The sequence below is a fragment of the Silurus meridionalis genome, chromosome 7, assembly GCF_014805685.1.
Source record: "Silurus meridionalis isolate SWU-2019-XX chromosome 7, ASM1480568v1, whole genome shotgun sequence".
NCBI lineage: Eukaryota > Metazoa > Chordata > Actinopteri > Siluriformes > Siluridae > Silurus > Silurus meridionalis.
This window is the reverse complement of record NC_060890.1, coordinates 17,362,837-17,383,152: the sequence shown is the minus strand read 5'-3', so window position 1 is coordinate 17,383,152 and position 20,316 is coordinate 17,362,837. Positions and strand designations below refer to the sequence as shown.

Below are 20,316 nucleotides of genomic sequence, written 5' to 3'. Positions count from 1 at the left end.
TTTTTTTTCTCCTTGCATTCTTTTTGTGTTTTTGTTCAAAGCTATTTAACATGTTGAATATAGCCCTAAAGTTGATCTTAGACTAATTTGTCTTATTTTACAATGAAGAATTTAAATGATGAATGTGTGATGAAGTAGAATTGAATTAATAAGAAACAGTACAAAATATGAAGTACATTTTCAAGAGTTAAGCAGTATTATGAACTTAAATGTTACTAGGGCTGAGATAGCCTTGTAGTATCATTCTAAATTGAATAAATCAATAGTCCGAGTGAGATTTAAAATGGAACAAATGTGTACAGTTCTGCATTTTAGGATCCATCACTAAACAGCACAGCTCAACAGTAATGGAACTATAATAAAGAGACATTCAGTGCCAGATGAGGATGGGTTTTGAGTCTGGTTTCTCACGTCTCAAGAAGCTTTTATTGTCATTTTAACAATATATAACTGACGTGAGACAACGTTTCTCCAGAACCCTGGTGCTACATTTAACAACATAAAACAACATGAAGCTACATAACAGAAAACAGGGTTAAGGACTAGTAGGTGTCCTCGTCACATTAAGTGCATCGTTTGCAAACAGTACAAGACAGTGTAGGACAAATACACAAAGCATGAAATAGCACTGCCAGTAAACGTACTGTATATGATACTGTGCAGTGTGCAAAAGAGAACTGTATACAACTTAAAAAAAAAAAAAAGGTAAACACAAATTTTGTGAAAACAGCAATAGCAGCAGTCAAATGGATGTACAAAAAGAGCATGTAAACAGTTGTGTACTAACAAATAATATAATATGGGTGATGCTAAAGTTATGGATGTGTGAAATAAGTACGAGTTGTGTTTGAGTTCAGTTTGTAGCGGTTCAGTACACACAGTTGAGTAAATGTGTGTGTTTGAGTTTCAGTTCAGTTCTGTGTTGAGGAACCTGATGGCTTGATGGAAAAAACTGTGGTATAGTTTGCACAGGATGCTCTCAATGGTCCCTCTGTAGAACATGGTACTTATGGTTCTCATACAATCTCAGAGTTTTTCCTTTCCATTGTCTCCACTGGCTTGCTCATCAGAATCAGGTTTATTGGCCAAGTGTCTTGGAATATAAGGAATTTGGTTCCAGCTGTTAGTGACTCTCAAAAGTACAGACATAAATAACACTACACATTTAGCTTGTACTATACAAGACAAAACAGACTACACAAGACAATACAGACAATGTGAGACAATATAGACAGTACAAGTATTAAATAGGATACAGATTATATGACAGATCAGTAATGTACATAAAATGTTAGAGTGCATGGTAGTGCAAATTGCAGAATTGTGCATCAGGTATGATAAAGTTAATTTAGAACCTTTGTACAAAATACAGCAGCAATAGTGTGTGTAACATACGGATGATGTGATGACTGTCAGTTCTGATTCAGTACTTATAGATATGAAGCAGGGAGTAAGTAAGTGATTTTGATTTTGACAATGGACACTGGAAAAAGTGGTTACTTGGTTACTGATCAGAAAGCTCATGTTGGAGACAAACTTATATTTGTCTTTGTAAATCTGCTTTGGGTTTAGGAGAGTCTTTTTTCTTGAGCACAAGAACACTTTAGTGACAATCACACTGTGTGTATGTGTATATATATATATATATATATATATATATATATATATATATATATATATATACAGGGAGTGCAGAATTATTAGGCAAGTTGTATTTTTGAGGATTAATTTTATTTGAGGATTTAATTTGAACAACAACCATGTTCTCAATGAACACAAAAAACTCATTAATATCAAAGCTGAATATTTTTGGAAGTAGTTTTTAGTTTTAGCTATTTTAGGGGATATCTGTGTGTGCAGGTGACTATTACTGTGCATAATTATTAGGCAACTTAACAAAAAACAAATTCATACCCATTTCAATTATTTATTTTTACCAGTGAAACCAATATAACATCTCAACATTCACAAATATACATGTCTGACATTCAAAACCAAACAAAACAAATCAGTGACCAATATAGCCACCTTTCTTTGCAAGGACACTCAAAAGCCTGCCATCCATGGATTCTGTCAGTGTTTTGATCTGTTCACCATCAACATTGCGTGCAGCAGCAACCACAACCTCCCAGACACTGTTCAGAGAGGTGTACTGTTTTCCTCCTTGTAAATCGCACATTTGATGATGGACCACAGGTTCTCAATGGGGTTCAGATCAGGTGAACAAGGAGGCCATATCATTAGATTTTCTTCTTTTATACCCTTTCTTGCCAGCCACGCTGTGGAGTACTTGGGCGTGTGTGATGGAGCATTGTCCTGCATGAAAATCATGTTTTTCTTGAAGGATGCAGACTTCTTCCTGTACCACTGCTTGAAGAAGGTGTCTTCCAGAAACTGGCAGTAGGACTGGGAGTTCAGCTTGACTCCATCCTCAACCCGAAAAGGCCCCACAAGCTCATCTTTGATGATACCAGCCCAAACCAGTACTCCACCTCCACCTTGCTGGCGTCTGAGTCGGACTGGAGCTCTCTGCCCTTTACCAATCCAGCCACGGGCCCATCCATCTGGCCCATCAAGACTCACTCTCATTTCATCAGTCCATAAAACCTTAGAAAATCAGTCTTGAGATATTTCTTGGCCCAGTCTTGACGTTTCAGCTTGTGTGTCTTGTTCAGTGGTGGTCGACTTTCTGCCTTTCTTACCTTGGCCATGTCTCTGAGTATTGCACACCTTGTGCTTTTGGGCACTCAGTGATGTTGCAGCTCTGAAATATGGCCAAACTGGTGGCAAGTGGCATCTTGGCAGCTGCAGCTTGACTTTTCTCAGTTCACGGGCAGTTATTTTGCGCCTTGGTTTTTCCACACGCTTCTTGCGACCCTGTCGACTATTTTGAATGAAACGCTTGATTGTTCGATGATCACGCTTCAGAAGCTTGGCTATTTTAAGACTGCTGCATCCCTCTGCAATATATCTCACTATTTTTGACTTTTCTGAGCCTGTCAAGTCCTTCTTTTGACCCATTTTGCCAAAGGAAAGGAAGTTGCCTAATAATTATGCACACCTGATATAGGGTGTTGATGTCATTAGACCACACCCCTTCTCATTACAGAGATGCACATCACCTAATATGCTTAATTGGTAGTAGGCTTTCCAGCCTATACAGCTTGGAGTAAGACAACATGCATAACGAGGATGATGTGGTCAAAATACTCATTTGCCTAATAATTCTGCACTCCCTGTATATATATATATATATATATATATATATATATATATATATACACACATATATACATATATACAGTGGAACCCGGTTATGTCGATGTCCTAGGGGGTCGCCAAAAAGAATCGAGATAACCGATGATCGAGACAAACGAAAATCAATATGCCGGCAAAATATTAACGTGCTTGAAATTTCTTTATGTACATGATGTGCGTTAATAAATGAGAATGTACATGCACGTGTTTTTGGAGGGTTTTTTACACAACAGCGTTCCCGCGATTTGTTTGATGAAGTCATGCTATAAAAATACATACAGTACATGTTTGTTAACTGTCAGGAATCCACCTGCCACGCCCCCTTTGGCGCCCCCTTCAGCGTGTCAGGTGCTTTCTCGGCCGCTTTCTCTGAAGCTCCCGGCTTCAATCGCGCACATATGGTGCTCGTTTAGCATCATCACCAGCTCCTATTTAAACTTCCACACTCTCACCGTCCGTTATTGTTGGTATATGTTGGTTCACGGCGGTCGTTGTTATCGCGCATGCGTATCCCGGTACGTGCCTTCCCACCGGCACTCTCTCAACGGCTGCGCTTTTCTTCCCAAAGCGCACCGCGGATTCCCCCGATCCTGCCGGTGTTCATTCTATGCTTTTGCTGCTCATCCCACGTTCTCCCGTGTGCTGTTCAGTGCCGCGCTTCTACTTTCGCCTCCCGTTCATCGCAAAACATTTAACAACAAAAGGCATATGTGCACTAACTAACAGCAGAGATTCACCAGTATACAATACAACACCTGTAGCAGCTGTAAGGCTTGATTTTTCCGCCACTTTCGCGTGTTCTTCTGCGGCTGCACCGAGATAACCGACGTTAAATGGCAAATTTTTCCCCCCCTTGTGTTTGAGATATTAGGGTTCGGCGACATAAAAAAGTCGACATAACCGATAAAAAATGCTTAGACAAAGTGAGAATTTGGCGGTTCCACTTCAAAAACGTCGACTTAATAGGGTTGTCGAGTTAACCGAGGTCGAGATAAGTGGGTTCCACTGTAATATATATATATATATATATATATATATATATATATACAATCTATATATATATATATATATATATATATATAGATTGTATGTTTTTCATCCCTGTTTTTATACTTTATATTTTTATATTTGATACTTGTCACATGTGCATTTCAGCACTGTAAAATGATACAGCCGCACCCCTGGGTTAAGGCCCTGCTCAGGGGCCCAGGAGTGGCAGCTTGGCAAAAATGGGGCCTGAACCCCTAACTTTTTGATCAAAACTGAATAGAAATGTTATTTCAAAATATTATTAATAATAATATTTATATTATATTATAATATTCGAATAATGATTATTCTAATATTATACTAATATTACTGTAGGAAAGGCTTCCCCTTCAGTTGTATTTCTGCGCTTCACCACTGAATTGAATTCACAGTTTACCATTCATGATAAGTTACCTCTGTAACCCAGCCATGAGGGTTGCACTATCCAGTGCCCTCTTAGTGCCGGTCCCAAGCTCGGATAAATGGGGAGGGTTGCGTTAGGAAGGGCATCCAGCGGAAAACGTGCCATATCAAATATGCGGGTCACGAATTAAAACTTCATACCTGATTGGTCGAGGCCCGAGTTACCAATGACACAGGTATTGTTAGCCAACAGGGTACCGGTGGAAATTGGGCTTATCAGTGCTTATGCTCCATAAGTGGGTTGTGAGATGAAAGAGAAGGAAAAATTCAATAGTGAGTTATATGAAGTGGTGGAGAGTGTATCTAGGAAAGAAAGATTTGTGATTGGGGCAGACTTTAATAGGCATGTAGGTGAAGGGAACAGAGGTGATGAGGAGGTGATGGTAGGTAATGGTGATGGATGGAATTTTAGGAAGAAGGAGCAGCTTAGGGTGACGTATAAGAGTGGAGGAAGGTACACACAGGTGGACTATGTTCTATGTAGGAGATGCAACCCGAAGGAGATTGAAGACTTTAAGGTGTTGGCAGGGGACAGTGTAGCTAGACAGCATCGGATAGTGGTCAGTAGGATGGTTTTGGAGGTGAAGAAGAAGAGGAGAGTGAGGACTGAAAGAAGAATAAGATGGTGTAACCTGAAGGAGGAAGACTGTAGTGTGAGATTCAGGGAAGAGGTCAGACAGGGGATCGGTAGTGGTAAAGAGGTGCTGGATGATTGGGCAAATACTGCAGAAGAGAAGATGTGGTATTGTATGAGGAAGTTAGGCGTGTAAGAGAAGTATGTGAGGGTGGTGCAGGACATGTATGAGGACAGTGTGACAGCAGTGTGCAGTAGGAACGACAGACGGGTTTAAGGTGGAGGGGTAACTGCATCAAGGATCGGTTTTGAGCCCTTTCCTGTTTTCAGTGGTGATGGACAGGTTGACGGATGAGGTCATACAGAAGTCTCCATGGACTATGATGTTTGCGGATGATACTGTGATTAGTGGTGAGAGTAGGGAGCAGGTTGAGAAGAGCCTGGAGAGGTGGAGGTACATGCTGGAGAGAAGGGGAATGCAAGTCAGTAGGAGTAAGACAGACAACAAGACAACTTCACCTTTTTGTGACTGTGACGCCTCCCTCCCAGATGCGCTGAACGACTTCTACGCCCGGTTCGAGGTGCAGAACATGGTGGCGAGTAAGACCACCCCTCCTCCCAATTACCAGGTTCTCTGTCTAACCACAGCTGAAGTGAGGAAAACTCTAAGCAGAGTTAACCCACAGAAGTCTGCTGGACCAGACAACATTCCTGGCAGAGTGCTCAGGGAATGTGCAAAACAGCTAGTGAAGTCTTCGCCGACATCTTTATCATCTCTCTGAGAAGTGCCGTTGTTCCTACGTGCCTCAAGACGACGACCATCGTTCCTGAATTAAAGAAGTCTACTGTCTCCTGCCTCAATGACTATCATCCCGTCACGCTCACACCCATCGTGATGAAGTGCTTCGAGAGATTCGTCATGAGGCACATCAAGACCCAGCTACCACCCTTACTAGACCCCCTATGTATATATAGTTGAAATGACAATAAAAGCTTCTTGACTTAACTTAAGTACGTGTGTGAATGAGTGTGCATGTGCAGTGGAGTGGTGCGGTTGCAGGGAGAAGAGGTGGAGAAGGTGGAGTAATTTAGGTACCTGGGGTCAATAGTGCAAAGTAATGGAGAGTGTGTTATAGAAGTGAAGAAAAGTGTGCAGGCAGGGTGGAGTGGGTGGAGAAGAGTGATAGCAGGAGTGATTTGTGTTGGAAGAGTATCTGTGAGAGTGGAAGGGAAAGTTTATAGGACTGTGGTGAGACCTGAGATGTTGTGTGGTTTAGAGACAGTGGCATTGAGTAAAAGACAGGAGGTGGAGCTGGAGGTAGCAGAGCTGAAGATGACAAGGATGGATGGACAAGATTTGTTTTGGAGACAAAGCAAGGGAGAGATGGTTTGCAAAGGGACATGGGGTATATCGTTAGGAGAATGCTGATGATGAGGCCGCCAGGAAGAAGGAAAAGAGTAAGGCCAAGGAGGAGGTTTATGAAAGGCATGCAGGCAGTTGGCAAAGAGGCAGATGTAGAGGACAGGGGGGTATGGAGACGGAGGATCCGCTGTGGCGAACCCTAATGTGAGAAGCTGAAAGAAGAAGATAAGTTACCTGTGACATCACAGTGCACCGTTCTCCATCAAGAGCATAAAAGGACAGAACAGCAGCTAGCAGATGACAGCAAGAATCACATTACACAAAATCAATCCTAAGCCCAGTAAAGTTTCAGTGTTCTGAATCCTGTAAAGTGTTTTTACTGACAGGCGAGTACAATCTCCTGATCAGCATACACCAGATAGTGAAACTTCCTTACAATTGGTCCTTCGAGTGATATAGTAAACCTTCCTAACAACTACTAATAGATATTATATATAATTAGTAGTAGTAGTATTAAATCTGTATATCTGAGGCAGAGAAGGGGTAGGGGTGTGTGTGTGTGTGTGTGTGTGTGAGAGTGTGAGTGAGTGAGAGAGAGAGAGAGAGAGAGAGAGAGAGAGAGAGAGAGAGAATCCTGATCCCTGCCTCCTCTGCAGTAAAAAATCGTTTACCTTATTTTGTTTGATCTGCTTGTGACGACATCACTTCCGGACCAATCGTGAAGAGGCACGAGGGCGCATGCGCACTTATTCAATGACAATTGTTGATAATCAGCTGGAGTTTATTTTTTATTTTTTTTCTTTTATTTTTTTAGCATTTGGTGAGCCCCTGAGCGCGAGCCCCGGCACTGGGGCCTGCTTCACAGCGCACTAACGCTAGCGTTGAGTCTTACATGAAGGGCTAATGGAAGACGCCAGAGATTTGGTGAGAGAATTAAGATTCCACTTTGCTTCCTTGTTTCGCTTGTGAAATTAGCCTCCGCTAGCCTGCTAGCCAGCTCCATTACAACCCCCCTTTGTTTTGGTTGTCAGTCTGCAGCATAGGCTAATGCTAGCCTGCTAGCTAGCTCAACCCGCCGAACGGCGATCTTTTACTCATGTAATGAATATCTTCTCGTCCTGACATTCATGCAGTGGACATTTCCATTGCGGGATTTTCTTTTTCTTCTTCTCCTTCATGGTGCGTTTTGGTCAGCCCGAGGCCCGTGCTGTAACTGGTCTGTGTAGTGTTGGAGCTAGCTCTCTGGCTAATTGGCTCCAATCCAACAATGTTCACAACAAACACAGGCGGCTGCTCAGTGCTCAGAGAACCTGTTGCACGAAATCAGGACATTATGTTCCGTGCTTTAAATGCTGGGAGCGAGATCTGCTTTTTAAATGAATGCACTTTGGCTTGTTGGTGTCATTTGCTAAAGCTGGGAAGCTCACAGGGGACTGGTAGCTGAACCAGTTTACTGACTGAGTTGCAAACATCAGTGCTGAAGGAGTATTCTCCAGCACACTTCACTCTTCATCCATCACAAAATCCAGTCCAGTGATTACCTTACTCTCGTGTACAGGGTTATTTAATTCACATGTCACAGCTTCTTAAATAATATTTGCATTCAGGTTTATTCCAGAAATTCCATTCAAGTGATCACACAACTGGGCTTAAAAATATATAAAAATGATTTTTTATATAAAAATATATAAACCGTGTATAACAGTATATCCTAGATTATCTTCTACAGTGATATGCATTATATACATCTCATTTCTGGATTTTCTTCTTCCTTTTTTGTTTCTAGATTGTAATTATTTATATACAGTATGCAGTATGTAGTATAATAATAATAATAATACTTAGTGTACTTGCTTAACAGCTTCTGCACATTTCTACACTGCCCAAAGCTTTTATATTTATTTGTTGTACATATATTTACATATTTATCTGCACTTGTCACTTTGCACAATGCTGCTATTTGCACTTCTGTCAGATTCCAAACTGCATTTTGTTTCTTTGTACCTGTACTATGCAATGACATTGAAGGTCTGCCTGTCTGTCTGTCTGTCTGTCTGTCTGTGCTAAATCCTTTTTGTAGAAATCATGAAGCTTGCTTGTTGACCTTCTAATCAGTATTTTTTATTTATTTGTGTGCTATTTCATTCATTGTAAGTGTACCTTCTGGTTTTTTTTTTTGACCGATTTACCAATTTAGTCGATCCTTGTTTTTGCAGGCTGAACGCACTTCTTCACGGTCAGAAAGGAAAAGAAGAGACTCGTTTGGAATGTTTGACGGGTATGAGAGCAGCGAGGAGTCGAGCAGCAGCTCCAGCACGGAGGACAGCGAGGATGAGGAGCGCAGTCTTCCTGCTGGTCTGCCCATCATCAAGAACAATGGGCAGGTCTATACCTACCCAGATGGAAAAGCTGGCATGGGTTAGTGTTGGGTTTTATTGTGTTCAGTTAGTTCTTCATCCAGGCTGCACGTGTGTAGTGTGTAATGTGCCTGTGGATTGTATTAAGTGCCCATTTTCGTTCTTTTTGTTCGCTCTTCTTTAAAGCGACCTGTGAAATGTGTGGAATGGTCGGTGTCCGCGATGCTTTTTACTCCAAAACAAAGAGGTTCTGCAGCGTATCCTGCTCCAGAAGTTATTCCTCCAACTCGAAAAAAGCCAGCATATTGGCCAGACTTCAGGTATCTCATGCCTAAACAATTGTATCAAACAAATATGTTTTGTTGAAATTGCATCTTTTACAGACATCGTATTTGTCTATTAATTGTGTTGTGTTCGTCTCACAAAGGGGAAACCACCAACAAAAAAAGCGAAGGTCTTACAGAAACAGCCACTCATGGCAAAATTGGCAGCTTATGCACAGTACCAATCGAATCAGCAGAGCCCAGCTAAATCAAAATCAGGTAAGGCCTACCATGATGCAAAGCATTAACAGCTTAGCCTTATTTTTGATTTAAAACAATGACTGAGACCTGTACATTTCGTACCCTATGATGTGTTTCATTTCTGACAGCTGTTCCTGTTGAGGGCTTCGACTGGGGCCGATACGTTTGTAGCAATAACCTGATCGGAGCTCCAGTAAGCTGTTTCAAACATGTACGTATTGTTTAAAAGCTGATTCTCGTTCCCGATGACTAAAAAAAATCATTAAAATCCAATGGATGTCCTCAACACCTGCTTGTGTACACTGTTTTCCAGGTCCTCATGTGTTCATTCTGGGGAGATATTACAGAGGGTGTGAGGGTCGAGGTTCTCAATTCTGACACAAACCTCTCCACCAAAGTTTACTGGATAGCAGGGATTGTTAAATTGGCAGGTAAAGACTTTTTTTTTTTTTTTTTTTTTTTTTTTTTAATTGCTTGGTGTGTCCTTATAGTGGCAGAAATAAAACATTTTCATTCCGTTCTTTTTCAGGTTTTAAAGCACTTCTCCGATACGAGGGATTTGATAACAACTCAAGCCACGACTTCTGGTGTAATCTGTGCATCCCAGAAATCCATCCTGTCGGATGGTGTGCCTCGAATGGTAAACCCCTGGTACCTCCAAAATGTAAGTAATAAGTAGCTATGATAAAACACGTAGTATAAATTTCCTGGCAAAAAGTGATTTATTTTACTTTTTTTTTTTTTTTTTTTTATCTTTGTAGCAATCCAGCATAAGTGCTCGAACTGGAAAGTGTTTCTCGTGAAGCGACTGACCGGGGTGAAAACGCTGCCATCCGATTTTGCTAAAAGGGTAAGAATGTATTGTGTTTTTTCTACCAGAAGAATAATACATATGCTACAGCTATGGAAGGTGGCGATTAATTTAAACTTGAACATTGTAAAAGTGCACTAAAGTTGTTGTGGTGAATTCTGGTAGATATTTTGTTGTTTTTATGCAACATGCAGTCATTTTCTTTTGTAATTACTAGGTGATGGAGAGCATGCAATACCCATTTAAGAAGCTAATGCGTGTAGAGGTGGTAGATAAAACTCACCTGTGCCGGACACGTGTAGCTCTGGTGGAACAGGTGATCGGTGGCCGACTGCGACTCGTCTACGAAGAGAGCCAGGATGGCTCAGACGACTTCTGGTGTCACATGTACAGCCCACTTATCCATTCCATTGGCTGGTCGAGGAGCATCGGGCACCGCTTTAAAAGATCTGGTCAGTTCATTATTGAAGTCCTTTTAGTTTTTTGAGGATATCAGCAGTCACTGGGCAGTTTAAACACTACATGATAAATTATTTTGTTACATTATTATAATATATTGTCTACCATCTGTAGAAGTGACAAAGAAAATTGAGGGTCTGATGGATGCCCCATCACAGCTATTTATAAAGGTAAATTTCCTAACATTTATAAAAAGCAATAGCCAACATGCAGAAGTGGATTTATTATTTTTTTCTGAATTTTATTGTTTTTTAAATCTAACATTTGTATTAATTTCTCACCCTCCTATCAGGTGAGGGATGTAGACCAGAGTGGCGAGTGGTTTAAAGATGGCATGAAGCTGGAAGCAATAGACCCTCTCAATCTCTCAGCTATATGTGTCGCTACTGTAAGAAAGGTAAGGACACACAGCCCAAGCTGAGTCTTCCATAAATCAGGAGTTTATAAATGTTAATTGCTCCATTTATTTATTTTTCTCTGTCTTCCTCTCGTAGGTGTTGGCAGATGGGTACCTCATGATTGGCATCGATGGCTCAGAAGCAGCAGATGGCTCCGATTGGTTCTGCTACCACTCCACCTCTCCCTCCATTTTTCCAGTGGGCTTTTGTGAAATAAACAACATTGAGCTCACACCTCCAAGAGGTAAAAAATTATAATAATTTTTTAAGTATTAATGTTGGCTGCTTTCTACCACAAATTATCGCTTTGTATTATTGCGCTTGTAAATCTTGACCTGATCCACAGGGTACAACAAACTGCCATTCAAATGGTTTGACTACCTCAGAGAAACAGGTTCAATAGCAGCCCCTGTGAAGCTCTTTAACAAAGTAAGTTTGTATGAAGAACAAGAGAAAACAATGCAAGTAATAAACTAATACTTATCTTTTTTTTTATGTTTACAAATTGTAATTTTTTCTATAGAGGATTGCAGATGAAGCGCCGAACACTTTCGATCATTTTTTTTTTTCTGGAACGCATTTCTTATCAATTACTTAATGTGGCATTTTTAGGAGGTCCCGAATCACGGCTTCCGTGAAGGCATGAAGCTGGAAGCAGTGGACCTGATGGAGCCACGTCTGGTGTGTGTAGCCACAGTAACCCGGATCGTCCACAGACTCCTCCGCATTCATTTTGATGGCTGGGAGGATGAGTATGATCAGTGGGTGGACTGCGAGTCTCCAGATCTTTACCCTGTGGGCTGGTGTCAAGTCACCGGCTACCAACTCCAACCCCCTGCCGCACAGAGTGAGTGAACATTACACAACAAGTGAGCTACATTCACTTAATTGGCGTAACATATCCCAATCAGGCACACATTTATGACCACTGATCTGGCAGAACATTATGACCACCTGCCTACTATTGTGTTGGTCCCCCTTTTGCTGCCAAAACATTCCTGACCCACATGAACAGCATTAACTTCTTCAGCAATTTGAGCTACAGGAGCTCGTCTGTTGGATCGGACCACGCGGGTCAGCCTTCGCTCCCCACATGCATCAATGAACCTCGTCCCCCATAACCCTGTCTCCAGTTCACCACTGCTCCTTCCTTGGACCACTTTTAAAAGACACTGACCACTGCAGACTGGGAACATCCCACAAGAGCTGCAGTTTTGGAGATGCTCTGACTCTGTCTAGCTATCACAATTTGGCCCTTGTCAAACTCAAATCCTTACACTTGCCCATTTTTCCTGCTTCTAACACATCAACTTTAAGGATATAATGTTCACTTGCTGTCCTAATGTATCCCACCCACTAACAGGTGCCATGATAAAAAGAGAGTGTTCTTTACTTCATCGCTCATATGATATAATATTCCACTGATGAAGCATTTAGACCAAATGAAGCCAATCAGAGCTGTGGTGGCTTTCTAAAAACTTTAGGAAACCAAAAACCCATAAGTATTCAGCAAGAAACGGTTAAGATAAAAAAATAAAAGAAATACACAATAAACAATTTTTAAAGGTATTAAATAGTATTAAGGTTTTAAATTAATTTTTAAAACAAATAATTTAAGGTATTAAATAATTATTTAAAGGTATATAATATATTTTATATCCTATTATAATTATAATATAATTTAATCCTGTGTTGTCTGTAGTCAATGAGTAGATTTGTGATTTCGCTACACACATTTCTGACAGTTTTTTTTTTATCTGCTCTGCATAAGATTGCTTAACACACAAAGTGATCTGATCTGCTAGATAAACTGAATGTATTCACTTCACTTAGATCGACAGACTGTGATAGTAAGACAACATCCTTATACAGTCAATGAACAGGTCAGTTAGTCAATGAAAATAAAACTTAAACGTATAGCTATCAAAACGTAATAAGATTTATTTTGTTTTTAACTTCAGCCACGAGGGAAGCGCCGCCGAATGTGACGAAGCAGAAAAAGAAAACTCCACAGTACAAAGGACAAAAGAAAAGTAAGGCACTTCTTCATTTTCAGGCAACTTTTTTTCTACTTCTTCCTACTTCCCCTTTCTGTTCAGTGTGTGCGAGGGCAAAAGCTTGTCCATCAGGACGTCCTCCTGCTTTGCTCTTGGTCTCACTTGGCTGCGTGTTGAGAGATGGTGGCGCTAATTCAGTGGTGAGGGATGCTAAGGAAAGTTTTGGGAGGTGGGAGAGGATAATGGGTGAAAAAGGGGCCGGTTTGTCGTTCGGCTCGGTGCTCTGAGAACCGAATGTAACGCAGGTAAAGACATTTGTCATCAGGGAAGGAAAGTGAAACACGGTGGTTGTGAGACGTGGAACTCTGCAGCATGGCTAATGCAGTAACGTGGGTAACTCCAGTGTGGCTTGGTGTTTAGAGAGGAAGATTCCAGTTGGGAGGAGGCCGCTCGGGTTTGGCGGGTCTCTGAGGAGGAGCAGTTTCTCAGGCGATGAAGAGCAGACTCCGTCCCTTTACCTTCCCCACCCACCTGGTGTGGAGCGCGATCGCTCACTCAACTCAGGTAATTTCATTCTTAATCCCTCAGACCGGCGCTCCTGCTGGGTTCTCCAAAACGACGTGGCAGGACATAAAACTAAAAAGTACAGGCACAGCTGTTAGAGTGCAAACTGTTTATGCAACATGGGTTGCGTGTCATTAAAACACCTGCTATGTACAGTGGGAAGTGTTTTATTTCACACTGCAGGAACTTTATATATTCCCTCAAATACCGCCTGTGGAAAGTGGCGTCTCGTCATCTGTTCTGTTGAGCATTTCATTAGAACCTCAGATTATAAATGTAAGAACTGAGAATATGGTCCGGATTCAGTTGTGATAGTTTTAGGTTGCACCTGCGTGTGTAAAACTGATAATAACACAATTTTCATAGGTAGCGATTCCACATGTAGAGGTGTTTAGAAGGGAAGCGTGCTTCAGAAGTTTGCTTCATGAGCAGGGAAATGTGCAACTAAAAAGCTGTCTTGCACACACCTCGACCTAATCTACAGACCTAAAGAGGAATTAAACCTTGTTTTCTCAATACTCACTCGAAATTTTACAGAAAAAAAAAATGACAGAACAGTAAATAAAAGTATAGGGCCATTTGTTAAGTTTTATTCCAGAACTCATCACTGTAATCTTTATTACAACACTTTTACTGATTCCGTTTCAGTCATGTCACAGATATGGTCATTGCATAATCATGGCTCAAATCAGTTAGTAGAACACGCTGTGCCTTCAGCTAAACTGGAAGTAGAATATGGGACTCGGGAATATGCTCAGTGGTTAAGGTGATGGACTTCTGATCAGAAGGGTTGTGGGTTCAAATCCCAACATAACCTAGGAGGCATTGCTGGGTATCTGGCAAATGCCATAAATGAAACTTTAATTAAAGTTCATTTGTTTATTTGACTTTAAGAGTAGCTGTAAAAAAAAAAAACAGCTTTACAGAAATCGGTTTAGGTCGAGGAGCAGCAAACCAGAGGAGGAAGTACTTTTATGTTAGAGAAAACCCCCCAATCAAAGCAGGGCACATTCCCATCAGGAAGATGCTGCTTTCTGAGCACATAAAGGAACCCTGGCGTTACTGGTTAAACTAGTTTAACATGCACCCTCTTAAGCCGGAAGCTTGTAAGTACAATTAATCAGATGTAATGTAAACACGTGTTTAGTATGACATGAATATGACTGAATGCTTTCTTGTGTAGTTGTTTTACTAGTGGTAAAAAAACCTTCCTAAAAGTTTTTATGGTACGATGCATCACTACAAAATTCTTTTATTTATATGGGATTTCCTGCTGAATTTGCACATAACCTTAGCAACCTACAAAAAGGTTTTTTATTAAAAAAAAAATGAAAAACAGCTGGTCTGGGATTTTCATTATAAATGACTTTATCCCAAAAAGGTTGTCCAAATTATTTCCCATGCTGTTTGTACATACACTACATGTAGATTTTTGAAATGCCGGATTATCTCTTTAACTGTTTTTTTTTGTTTGTTTTGTTTTTGTTTTTTTGCAAGTGTATGATTTCAGTAATTTTTTCATTTTGCAAAAAATGATCAATATGATTATAATTTTGTCTAAGAATCTGTTGTATGTTTTTTAGAATGTTTTTGTTAATTTTATTAATATACACTCTCTCGCAAAAGTAAGTACACCCCTCACATTTCAGCAACCATTTTAGTATTTATTTTTAAAGGACAATACTATAGAATTGAAACTTGGATATATTTGAGTAGTCAGTGTGCAGTTTGCATAGCTGTACAGCTTTACTGTTCTCTAAAAAATAAATCTGCATACAGTCATTATTGTCAAAATAACTGGCAAGAAAAGTGAGTACACCCTAAGTGATTACAACTGTATGTCGTTTAAATATGCAAAGTCACATGTCGTTTTTATCATGTTCATGTATTTGTCTGTTTCACAGGACCATACAAATTTGTGTATCTTGTATTAGAGCAGTTCAAATGAGGTGCTTTGAGTACAATTCTATCATACTGACCACTGGATGTTCAACATGGCACCTCATGGCAAAGAACTCTGTGAGGATTTGAGAATCCTCACAGAGGATGTGCTCTCCACAAAGATGCCAAGGCTGTACACATGTCAAGGCTATACTCTTAAACTGAGTTACAGTACAGTGCACAGGGTCATACAGAGGTTTTCCAAGACGGGTTCCTCTCAGAACAGGCCTCGCAAGGGTCCATCAAAGACGTTGAGTCCTCGTGCTGTGACCTAGGTGCAGAAGCTGCTTCAAAAAACGGACGCATAAGTGCTACCTACATTGCTTTATTGGTTGCAGAAGCGAAAGTTCACTTGTCAGTGCTCGGACGAAACGCCGCACACTGCAACAAGTCGGTTTGCATGGCCGTCGTCCCATGTTTTAAGGGAAACATGGCTTCCAACATGTACTGTGACATTCTGAAGCAGAACACGATTTCCTCCTTTCAGAAGCAGGGCCAAACCACAGTTTTCCAACATAATAGCGACCATAATAACATAATATTGTAATAATAATTACAACTGCCTTGCCAAGGAAGCTGAAGGTGAAGGTGATTGAGTGGCCAAGTATGAAGAGAAAAGGACCTGGTCTCCACACCTGAACCCTATTGTGGTGCCATGTGTCTAACATCCAGCAGCTCTGTGATGATATTATGTGAAAGAGGATCCCAGCAACAACCTGTGCAGCTCTGGTGAATTCCATGCCCAGGAGGATTAAGGCAGTGCTGGATAACAATGTTGTGCTCACCCAAAATATTGACACTTGGAACATGGTATTGACATGTTCACTCAGGGTGTACTCACTTTTGTTGACAGTTATTTATACAATAAAGGGTGTATGCAGAGTTATGTTTAGAGGACAGCAAATCTGTACTGCTATACAAGCTCCACATTGACTACTCTAAAATATATCCAAGTTTCATTTCTATAGTATTGTCCCTTGAGAAGATATATTTTTTTTTTTAGGTGTAGGAGTTCTAACGCCAGTGTATAGTAACAGGAATTGTGCTTTTGTTTGTGTTTTGCTGCAGAGGCCACACTGCAGATTAAGGAGGAGACTCCAGAGGTGGACGAGTTCACCTTCTCGCAGGGCACATCAGACCAAGAAAGCAACGGCTCGGGCAGTTACTACATTAAACAGGAGCCGTGAGCGCCGGCCCTGCTGGAGCCTTACCTCACTGCCAACAGCACTGGAACATCCCGTTAAGAGTGACACTCTCTCTCTCTCTCTCTCTCTCTCTCTCTCTCTCTCTCTCTCTCTCACTCACACACACACACACACACACTCTCTCTCTCACACACACAACCACATGGCCTGGGAGAACAGGGTGGACCTCACTTCCTCTTGCACGCCAGGTCCTTTTCTTTTCAGGTAAGAAAAGCTGATGAAGAGACTATTCATAGTTCTGCGACAGAGAGAGACGTAACGGGGATTTTCTTTGAAAAAAGGGGATATTTTTTCCTGACTTTTGTTTGATCAGTTTGCCAGATGGACTTTTTCCTCAGTGATCATTGTACTTGAAGTTTTTCGTAGCTGTATTTTTCTTTTTCTTTTTTTTTTCTCTGTAACTTTTCAGTAAATTTTTTTGGTTGTTTTTTTTTTTCTTTCCAAGACCATGTGTCTCATGCGCTGATTTATTTCAAAAGCCCTTTTATTTGGATGGGTGTGGATTTTGTAAGAGCAGTAAAAATCTATATTATTAAAGTATATCCATATATGTATGACATATTAACGAAATAGTAGAGTAGTGGAGTAAGGGTTAATATTCTATTGGTCATAATCCTTCCTGGTAAGAAGAGGTATAGCTTAATGGGAAAAAAAAAAACACTGTCACATTTTGCACTACAGGGATGTAAAATTAAATGTATATCAGCCTGTGAAAATGTTGAAGTTACAGCTTTATTGTATTAAAAAGACGACAAATGTACAATATGTATAGTGGCTGACAAGTCGACCATTCAAAGAGGGGATATTTGCTCTAATCAGCATTACAATATGCAAGAACATTTATTTGATATGAAGCCAGTGTTGATTTTCTCTTAATCTCGTCTGTGGAGCCATTTTTCTATACTGGTTTTAAGTATTTTATGAGCCACCGAATAAAAAACAAAAGAACACGACTAGCCACTCAACACTACTTTTGCCATGATCTTAAGAGACTTCCCCCCCCCCACGTATCGCCGACACGTGACATCCGAGTTAATCCCTGAACGCCACGACAGTTTACCAGCATCTCTGATTTTGTACTGAACCAATGAGTGATTAAGCCTCTATCTCCCGAGAGCAATCGTCCATCCGATGCGTTCAAGATTCGAACATTCATTCCAGAATAACAATTTTTTTTTTTCGTACTACCTCTTTACAAAATGAGTTTGAAATCTACATCGGCTAAGGGTTCACGTGTAATCGCGCCGCTTTCGCTCGGTTCTCTAACCATCTTCCTGCAATAGTTAGTTTTCACTTACCATTGGAAGGACTATAATTCACCGTATGCAAAATGAGTTTATAAATTCACATGCACCATATATTATACTTTACAACGTACCAAACATTTATATTTGTTACATATTGTGATATTGAGAGTCCTTAAAAATTGAAGATATGCAATAATACAGTAGTGTTGTTTTACAATGTCTTATTCTTTAGAAATAATAAAAAAGACAAAAAACAAGAAAAATATCAGAACACATAAATATATACTTACATTCTATCAACCTAAAATCAGATACTCTTACAATATGTTGTAAAACTGTGATGATTTTGTAGAAGCTAGACCTTTCCTTGTATGGGCTATGTTGAGTGTTCTATACAAAAAAACTAAAAGAAAACCTACAAAAAAAAAGATTAAATAAGCGATATTGTTTGCATAGTGATTTATATAATTCTTCTATAATTATAATCTCTATCAGTACCAGTGAGGCTGTTGGTGAATTTCTCAGGAAATCTTGTATTTCATTGGCTTTTTTTTTTTGTTTTTGTTTTATACTCCATAATTTCCTCATTGAATTCAGTCCAGCTTCCATATCGATGTGAACGTTTTCTTGCATTTACTTTCATGTACAGTACCTCATAGAGTAATACAGACTCGGAAGCCAAAATTTCGAAAGCCCCGTCACTCAGACTCGGTCCCTCAGAAGCCACTGCACTGTGGCGATTTTTGTGTTCGTGCACCTGATGAGGCTCATGAAGGCTGCGGATCAGGTGCGAGTCGGGGGGTTGGGGGACGGACGGACAATAAAACCGTGCAGTAGTCTGGCTTCTTATAGGTGACTCTCATATGGACCCCATTCCACTGTTATTTTGTCCCCTCCACTCCTCCTCCGCCTCCTCCTCCTCCCTGTGCCAGTTTCAAGAAATTTACTGAGCTCCATGTTGATCATTTTTTTGGTGTGTATTTGTTTAAGACTATATGACATCTGTTGAAGCAATAACGCTGTGCTGCAATGTTTGTCATATTGTGTTGTGTTTGGTTTTGTTTCTGCATCAGTGCTTGCTTTGTACAGTTGTGAAAATATTTTCTTTGCTTTAGTTCCATTCGACTGTTCATTTGTGGTCTTCTTAAAGCAGTCTCAGTTTTCTATATAGGCTATTCCTCGAAATCATAGCATCAGGATTACGGTCAACACTGGTTTGATGTCAGCTCATGTTATTATTGTTTTTAATCTTTTTTTTTTTAATTGTTATAATGATTACTTTTGACCAAATTCACCTAATTGTCTGCATCTATTAACGACATGACTGTTTCAAGGCATGAGATTTTTGCTGCTACCCTCAAATCAATCGTAACACACCCTAACGCACAACTTCACCTTTAAAAGCTTGGTTTTTCTTTTTTTTTTTCTCGACAGCAAATGTGATGCCTTATCCTGTTTAATATAAGAAACGTAAAAAAAAAACGTTTCTATGAAAAATAAAATGAAATTAAAGGGGTAACAATGTGCAGTAGATTGATAATCATCAGTGCATGCAGCAACGTGAGAATCCGAGAAGACCGTCGCTGTTCCGGTCTCCAGTACTAACACGGGTTTTTGTGATATTTTTCCCTGTCCTTAGTAATGACATCATGGTGCTATATATTTGATAACTCATTCGCTTGATCTATGAGAGGAAATCAAGTCTGTAATTTTAGGGTGGAGACTAAACATTAAAAAAGTGAAATCTTTAAAAAAAAACAAACAAAAAAAAACTGAAAAAAAAAAAAAGATTTAAAAATCTGTATTTTGGATACAAGTAGCTGAATTATTTGTAATAATAAAAAACTGAACTAACATTAGCCCTCATGGTACATTAGAGGTGAGGGTTTGGGGTTTTGTAACTTTTTTTCATAGAGTCTGTACATGTTCTTTCTTTTTTTGTTTGTTTCCTATGATCCTTTGTTATGTGATTATAGGATTTGATAGCTTCTAATGTATATAGTTTAAATGTGTGTGTATGGGGGGTCTCTTGTTGGTTGAGAACATGTTAATTTGTTTACAAGCATTGCAAACTGTTTCCGCATGGCTGTGAAAATGTATCTGTTGATTTTTGACAAAAAAAAAAAAAAAATTTTACACTGAATTAAAGGATGCTTTTAAAAAATA

The 20,316-nt window shown here is 40.0% G+C and overlaps 1 protein-coding gene across 4 annotated transcripts; it reads left to right on the top strand.

Annotated features, from left to right (window-relative positions):
- The first annotated feature begins 7,295 nt into the window (after window positions 1-7,295).
- On the top strand, window positions 7,296-20,316 carry mbtd1 (mbt domain containing 1). Of its 4 annotated transcripts, none has more exons than XM_046854114.1 (17): window positions 7,296-7,571; window positions 8,864-9,065; window positions 9,191-9,324; window positions 9,432-9,546; window positions 9,657-9,739; window positions 9,842-9,959; window positions 10,058-10,192; window positions 10,290-10,378; window positions 10,557-10,791; window positions 10,913-10,968; window positions 11,091-11,195; window positions 11,293-11,440; window positions 11,543-11,625; window positions 11,809-12,043; window positions 13,030-13,079; window positions 13,158-13,229; window positions 16,767-16,903. In XM_046854114.1, exons 1-16 carry the CDS (start codon window positions 7,551-7,553, stop codon window positions 13,182-13,184), a joined length of 1,836 nt encoding a protein of 611 aa, XP_046710070.1. In that variant the 5' UTR covers window positions 7,296-7,550; the 3' UTR covers window positions 13,185-13,229; window positions 16,767-16,903. The 4 variants fall into 4 exon arrangements, with proteins under 4 accessions (XP_046710070.1, XP_046710069.1, XP_046710066.1 ...); XM_046854113.1 differs by lacking the exon at window positions 16,767-16,903 and adding an exon at window positions 13,614-13,698; XM_046854110.1 differs by lacking the exon at window positions 13,030-13,079 and adding an exon at window positions 13,614-13,757 and having other exon boundaries at window positions 7,298-7,571; window positions 16,767-20,316.

Excerpts from the sequence above, each read along its gene's own strand:
- mbtd1 (XM_046854110.1), top strand. The coding sequence starts at position 7,551 with ATGGAAGACGCCAGAGATTTG. Across the intron at positions 10,969-11,090 it reads CATCACAGCTATTTATAAAG|GTGAGGGATGTAGACCAGAG; the intron begins GTAAATTTCCTA and ends CCCTCCTATCAG. Across the intron at positions 13,230-13,613 it reads GTACAAAGGACAAAAGAAAA|AGAGGAAGATTCCAGTTGGG; the intron begins GTAAGGCACTTC and ends CTTGGTGTTTAG.